Source organism: Manis pentadactyla, chromosome 1 (assembly GCF_030020395.1).
Source record: "Manis pentadactyla isolate mManPen7 chromosome 1, mManPen7.hap1, whole genome shotgun sequence".
Lineage (NCBI taxonomy): Eukaryota > Metazoa > Chordata > Mammalia > Pholidota > Manidae > Manis > Manis pentadactyla.
Window position 1 is genome coordinate 170,095,884 of NC_080019.1, and position 7,829 is coordinate 170,103,712.

General features: G+C 41.1%; 1 protein-coding gene across 2 annotated transcripts in view; it reads right to left on the minus strand.

Moving 5' to 3' along the window:
- DRD3 (dopamine receptor D3) overlaps positions 1 to 6,974 on the minus strand; it is a 43,957-nt gene extending 36,983 nt beyond the window's left edge. For both annotated transcript variants that reach the window (XM_036883481.2, XM_036883480.2), the window contains exon 1: positions 6,523 to 6,974. In XM_036883481.2, the coding sequence (XP_036739376.2) occupies positions 6,523 to 6,584 (62 nt within the window). In that variant the 5' untranslated portion in view covers positions 6,585 to 6,974. The remainder of the gene's footprint in view (positions 1 to 6,522) is intronic.
- Positions 6,975 to 7,829: the final 855 nt, after the last annotated feature.

Sequence of the window (7,829 nt, forward strand, 5' to 3'; positions counted from 1 at the left end):
GCAGTTTTTAATCAGGGGAGTCAGGAAGTCCTCCTGGAGAAGGTGATAATTAGGTCAGGACCTAAAGGGTATGAGGTAGCCAGCCACACAGATATCTGGGGGAAGCATGGTCCAAGCAGAAGGAAGCAGGCACAAAGGACAGGCTAGTGTGTGGAGGGGAGCAGAGGACCAGGGTGGCTGGAGCCAAGTGAGGCAGGGTGTGAGTTCAAGAGGTTGTGGGGGACCATTCAAAGGACCGCATGGATGGCTAGTGAGATGGGGAGCTGTTTCAGAATTAGAATCCCAGCTCTGCTGCTTCCTAACTTTGGAACTTGGGCACATTACTTCACCTCTCTCAGCTTCATTCTCCTCTTCTGTAACATGGGGGAAATAATGGAACCCAACCTATAGGGCTCTCGTGAAGATTAAGTGAGCTATTATATATGGAAGACATCAAAAGCCACGACATCTAGAAAGCTGTGTGTTAGCTCTTTTTCTCTTATTGGTCTATTTCTCTTGGCTTTGCATCGCCCTTTCCTTGTTCCCTCCCTCCCATTCTCTGTTTGCCCCTCTCTGCCTTTCCTCCTGCCTCCCTCTGTCTCTCTTTACTTCCTTCAATCTCCTCTTCTCTCTCTCTTGTGTCTTACACAGGGCATGTTGGGTTTGGGAGACCAATTTGTGGGAGAAAAATCTCAAGAGTAATGGCTCTAGTGGCAGTAGAGTGGTTTTTATACTTAGGGAAAATCCATGTGTGGAATTTTATTTGAAACATCCTTATTTTATTTTAATTATTTTTTAGATCATTGTATAGAAGTACAGTTGATATAAAATATTAATTTCAGACATTCAACATGGTGATTCGACAATTATTTACATAGGAAATGCTCACCACAATAAGTGTGGTTACCATGTCACCATACAAAGTTATTACACTATTATTCACTATATTCCCTATGCTATATTTTTCATCCCTGTGACTTATTTATCTGCTAAGTGGAAGTTTGTCCTTTCTATGTCCTTCACCTATTTTTCCCATCCCTCCCTTATGACAACTACCAGTTTGTTCTCTGTATTTATGAGTCTATTTCTGTGAAACATCCTAACTTTAAACAATTGGTTACCAATTAAAAATGTTCAAGCACTATGAAGTCCCTCACTCCCCGGCGAAAATTCCACATCCACAGGCCAATGAACCATACCACCAGTTGTCAAACTCTGATCTAGTCCGGTGCTCTCAATTTCAAATGGGGAAATTGAGCCCTAGAGAGATGACTACCATGTCTTAGGTCATACAGCTCAGCAGTAGCAGAGAGGGCACACAGGTCCTCTGACTCTTCCAGTGCTTTCCTTTGGTATCTGAAAGCCTTAACTGCCATGTTGCTGTTCCACTGGGAGGGGTCAAACTGTTGGGACTTTGCACTTAGGGTAGGAAAGGCATCGCAGCCCATCAGCTGCCATGTGACACAGCCTGTCGGGGCGGCCCTGGGCTCCGGGAGTCAGGTTTGTGTGTGTCTGTGCCTGTGGGGGAGGCGGACGGCAAAAACCACCGTGTCCGGAAGAAAAATACGGAAGTGTCTGTGTGACGAGGGTAGCGGCGCCTTAAAGCCACGTGTGGGGGAAGACAGGCTCACAGCCCGCATCGTGGCCCTGAGACCTGGGCCAGAGTGACTCCGACCCCCTGCTCTATGCCTTAGAGGGTCCCTCTCTGGATGCCCTCGGGTCATATCCCCCCAGCAGGATGAGGTCAGACCTGCCCACAGCGCCAAGGAGCAGGTCCACCATGACTGCACCCTGGCTACCGAGATCACAAATGCTCTGCGCAAAGTGCTTGCAGCCAGTTTTCAAGGCAGCTTGGGCCTCCTTCTAGATCTGTCACCCTGAATGTAGACTGCGCCAGTATATTTGGTGCCCTTGGGCTCCAGGGGCTGCTCCTTGGGGAAGCTCAGATTAAATAGCTTGGATGCAGCCCAAGGAGGAGAGGGAAGAGGACAGAGTCCTGGGGCAGGAGGAGGGTAGGGGAGCTTCTCCTGCCCTCCCATGTTTTGTATTGGAACTCTTACAAGCCTAGGAGTCCTAATGCTCACCTGGTCTTCTAAATTGTTATGAAGGTTTATTTGTCAAGGCAGGAGGATTAAATCTTTTATTCAATGGTTTGATTATGACTGAAATATTTGGACATGGGGTATATGGGCCTCCACGGCAGAGGTAAGGCTGGCCCGGCGGCCAGGAGATGCTCTCAGTCCTGGTATCTGTAGCGCCTCCTTTGATGAGGCGATTGGCCCAGTCATGGCTGTCACTTTGTGCCTCATTCTGAAATGTTTCAGCCTGGAATTGTGAAAGTGTTAAAATGAACAAATGATTTTAAGGGTCCACCAGCTTGGAATGAATTCAGAGAATTGTTTTAAAAAATTGTTCTTTGTCTTGGCACATTGCACTCAATGTATTTTAAAACATAACAATTTTTAATAATAATTATAATTTCCTCATTATTCAGAGAAGGGCAGCCACTATCCCAGAGACACCACTGCTGTTGTCAAGAGCTTTTGGAAAAATGCAATGCTTTCTAATTGTTTAAGGATATTTCCACCTTTGAGGCAGGCTCAAGCCCAGAATGCCTTTCTTTCTGCAATTGGACCTCTTTGGAATGCAGCTGCTGGAAATCACTTTATCCTGGGGTCTGCAGTTGGCAAATGAGGTCCTAGCTTTCTTTCACCTGTCTGTTAAGAGGGAAACATAAGACCTTGGGATGTTTGTTACCATCCTAAACTTTTTATTCTGCCGAGGTCTGACAGCTACTTAAAAATAGTACAGCCGAGTGTCAATGACTAATTATACGAAGCAAAACCCTCAACTCTGAAAATCGATTCTGAGCCTAAAGTTGGAATCACAATTGCCATTTGTGATTTATTTATTTTGCATTGTACTGTCTCTGGTCTTAGACTCTTTATAGCAGCAGGTAGGGGGTCGGCCTTGGTTGTCCAAGCGATTCTTGCTGAGTTGTGAGTGTGGGAGATGAAAGCAGAAAATGAATGAGATTTTAGGCTACTCCCCACCTCTCAGTTAGCTGTTTCAACTTTTTCCCACCTTATATCTTCCTTTTTTCCTTTCCTTCTTCTTTAAAACCAGCATAGCTTAGATAACACAGAGCTGGGCTGGGCTTTCTTCTTTCTTTCTCCCTCTAATAGATGTGCAAACTGTTCTCAGAGAGGAAGAAGCAAAGAGCCGGGAGAATTCATTAACTTGATAATCACTCTCTAAGTAATTCATAGTGATAGCCTGGTTTCCTTATTAGCCAAGTAAGGATAATCACACCCACTCAATAGGGTTCTTGTGAAGATAAAATAAATTTATATATGTAAAATCTTGACAGTTTGGGGTAGATAATTCTTTGTTGGGGGGGGATGTCCTGTGCACTGGATGAAGTTCAGCAGAGTCCCTAACATCTACACACTAGTGCCAGTAGCGTTCCTCTTCCCCCAGGTTACAGGGCAAAATTGCTTTCCTCATTGAGAACACGGCTCTAGCATTATGTCTGGCACATAGCACTGGAAATATTGTCATTTTTATTGTTAAAGGGGAAGTGGTAATAGGGGAAGGGGTCAAATAAACCACAGTTGCAGAATGTCTAATTGGACTTGGAACTCAGGAGATTACCAGTGACCTTGGCAAAGAGAGTTTGTAGTTAAAAGTAGATGGGAAGTGAGAAAGTGGAAAAGACACAGACTAGAAGGTGACTGCTGGTCGTACTCCTAAGATTCATCGCACATAGTGCTATTCACAAATCTTACTGAGCCTTTGAATTTCTTACAAAGTATTGATTTATCTTGGTCTTTGTAGTTTATTCTAACATCTCTTAAAATGAGTATAATTTTTTAAAAAGCTGAGAGACAGAGAGAGGGACCCACCAGCTATGACATACGTCTGGTTTGCAGATACTCATTGTTTCAGTGCTGAGTTACATCCTGCCTGGGACATTTGTGCGTGCCTCTTTAGCACCTGGTTCTGTACCAGGCTCCCACTGAATTTGTTAGGAAGATATTCATTATGATTTACAAAGTTTTAATTATTTGTTCTCCTTTCTTAAGGATAATGAATAAGGCAAAAATCAAACACAATGAGAACAAAAACACCTTGAGTTCTCAACCTCCTGCGACAATAGTCACTACCACTTCTGGATGCTCCTGTGTGCCAGGCACTAGTACTTACATGTATTATCTCATTTTAATATTTATTGTAGCCCTGAAGGTAGATATTGATATCCTCCTTTCATAGATTAAAAAACTGGGACAGGGAGAAGTTTATTAGTTTATTTATAGTTGAACATTTTTAAGAGTCTGCATGGCTAGCAGTGAGAAGAAGATTAAAAAACTGAGACAGAGAAGTCTTTTTATATAATAAATGCATTAACTGGAAAAAATGCATAATTGTTCCTCAGGTTACACAATGTGTAGGGGGCTTTGTTGAGCTCAGCTTTGATCTCGGGTGGGTCTCCTTAAATCCAAAACTCACAACTTATTTAATGCTATTCTGTGCTAAACTCACAACTATGCTGGAGGTGAAAGTTGATGTTTGGCGTCATTTCCAGTTTGAGATGTTTTTTCCTAAAACCAGAACACACAGGGTTCCATGACCAAATCTTCACTTGTATCACTCAGTTCCATCCTGACCTTTAGTCCCAGAGCTTTTCTAGTGCTGGCCTGCAATGCAGACTTGCTATATTGCCTGAAAAAGTTAGTAATTTTCACTAAGATTTATGAGCATTATCATATTTTAACCTCACAACAACTTGATGAAGAAAGTAGGCACTATTATTATCCCCATTTTGGTAGATGAAGAAAGTAAAAGAAAGGATAAGTATCTTGCTGAGGTCATGCACCAGTAAATGATGGAGTTGATTCAACCCAAGAACTGTCTGTTCCCAGAGCTCCTGTTCTTAACTACTCCACTACTGGGGTGAGGGAGAAAAACCTAAAATGGGGACTAATTTTAAAACCTCGTTTTTTCAGACTATCTTGTGCATATCACCTGACCAAGCTCAGTGAAGTCAGTGCAGGTGCACACTGCACATAGAAAGAGTGGGAGTTACATTGTCATTATTATTAGAGGTAGTCTTTAGCATTTCTATGGCACTTTATTCTTGAAAATTGCTGTCTAGTTTATTTTTCTAATGAAGATGCACAAATGCTTTGAAATACATAGCATATTTGTATAACTGGTTATATTTACATTGTTGGCAAATGAAGAGAGAAAAACCGTAGCTGGTTACTGAGCTCCAGTAACTAAGGTAATATAATTTTTTCTCTAATTAAACCTGCCCAGTAAAGCAGAGCATCCCTACTTCCCATCATAACTTCTAATGATTGAACATCTTATCATTCTAATCAGAGATAAAATGGGAGACACAATAGATCAGTCAATCAATAAGCAAATGTTAATTGATGACAAACTTCAATGCATTAAAAAATTGAATTTAATATTGGGTAAGATTCTATTTGGTGTTTGCTTTAATTCATATTCCATAAAGAAGCAGCCCTCTACATAGATGCTTGTGTCAGGCGTTCATTTGGATATTATCAGTATTTTCCTTGCTCAACACCCCTGCTAACTGCCAGCTTTGCAGATCCTTGTAAATGTTCAACTATAAATAAACAAATGTTTGAGTAATCATATCGTATCTGCTTCTCTTTGGCTACAAGAGACCCAGTGTTGTGTCAAGTAGCAATTCTTCACTCTTACCCAAGGACAGATATCTTACTGACCTTTTAGTATTGGTAAGCAAAGGACTTTACCTATAAAATACAAGCAGGCATGCAGAGTGCATTTAAAATCCAAGTTTCACCTTGCTATTGCTGCATTATTATTTGTGTGTGCATTTTGATAGTATTTGATTAAACTAAATGCATGAACTGGAAAAAAATGCCTAATTGCAACAACTTCTGTTGACCCAATAAGCTACAGTAAGGAATGAAAGTCCCGCAACTAAACAACAGTAATACCTTGAAAATTATATGCCATCACTAGAGAAAATATACACAGTCATCATCTCAAGTACTGCATACTTCTGTTGGAAATAATTGGATTTTAACTTGGAAACTGACTTGAAATAGACCATTGAAAACAGTGCCTCTCCAGAGTCTCAGCCCTGGATTACCAGGGAGCTGAATTGGGGAGTTTAAAATAACAGACCCTTACAATTAAGTAAGACCCTTAAAAGGAATACAATCAACTTCCATATAAATCCCAGAAATAGTAACAGCTTCCCCCCACTCCCCCCCTCCCATCTTTTAATTCTGCCTTGATACAGCTTGTAGAGCCCATGAGAATTTGATTTTGGGGGAAAAAAGAAAAAGAGAACAGGTTTTTGCTGTGCAAAAAATGAGGAAAAAATGAAAACAGTTTCCTCAGGGTTTCAGGTTTTTAAATAAGAGAGGGTAGAGAATTTTTATGCATATTCTTAGAGAACCACAGAACCCCAAGCTGATTAAATAAGCTTCCAGGAAAATACTGCGTATTAAATTAGAAATGAAAAGAAAAATTACTTACTCTGAAATTTTCTTCTGATTTCTGGAGACTGTGGAGTTTAGCACCTCAGCTTCTGCAGCCATTTACTGACAGCAGACATGCCCATGCCAAGCAAACTTTGCCTTTCCCAGGACACAGAAACTGTGGAAATGAACAGAAAGAAAATCACCCATTTTTGCCTCTAAGGTGAAATCACTTGTGTGCTGCTCTTACAGCTTCTCTGTTAAACCTTACTGCATGTTTCACAGCTTTCGAATGCATCCGTTTTCTCTAGAGGATTTGGGAGGAACCCTAAACTGAACGTTGCTTGGGTCAATCCTTCAGAGGCTCTGTCCTTGGTGCTGAAAGGGAGTTGTAGTAGGCAGAAAGAAGCAGGATCTGTTTCTACTTTGCTCTCTTTTCCCTCTTTGCCTCTATCTGCTCCTTGCTATGCTTTTAGTACATGTACATTCCCCCTCAGTGCTCTTTTAAATCCCAGTTTTTCTACTGTCTTTACATCTATGCTTTAATTTCTCTTGAATAACTCTCATCTTCCTTAGCTTAATTATCACTGCAGCTTTTGGTGGGTATAAAGATGATTGGTTCAGAAGAAGAGCAGATCAACAAATCGATACCACAAGTGGTTAATAGAAACTGGTACAATTTAAAACACAGTTGACAGAATAATTGAGCTTGGAGGTGTAAGGCTGTCTGGGAAAAGAAGTTTAAAGAAAATATATTACAATGGAAGCAAAACCAAGGCATGGAGGATAGCTGGTGATAAAGATGAAATAAGCTTAATACTGTGAAAAATGTTATATGTTTATTTAGCAGCGCTCCTTGTTTTCAGAGAACTTTACAAAAACGTTTGCCCATTCATTCTTACTGCTTCTCTGAGACAAAGGTGAATACTTTACTTAGCTCAACTGTACAACTGGCTAAAATGAGATGCAACCGTGGGCAATGTCAGTGAGTGCCAGTTTCTGAAGCAACACTAGAACTTAGACAATCTTAATTCATGGTCATCCATTTATGTAACATTTACCATGGAATCCTAACTATTCTCTGTTCTCTTGCTTTTGATTTCTTCTTCTTCTTTCAGACAGGAGTGAAAGAATTACAGTGAAAGAATTACTACTAGTTTCTCTGCCAACAGTGGTTATGCTCGGCAGCTGCAGTGCAGACTGTCATGGGGGTGATGGTCCTAGTTTGACTATGATGTAGACCCCTGCTGGCTGTGAAGAGTCAGAAGCAGAAGCAAAGTCTAAATACTGCTACTACTTAACAACAACCATCATTATTGAGCATGTACTATTCAATCATTTTAATGCATTCTCTCTCACAATCCT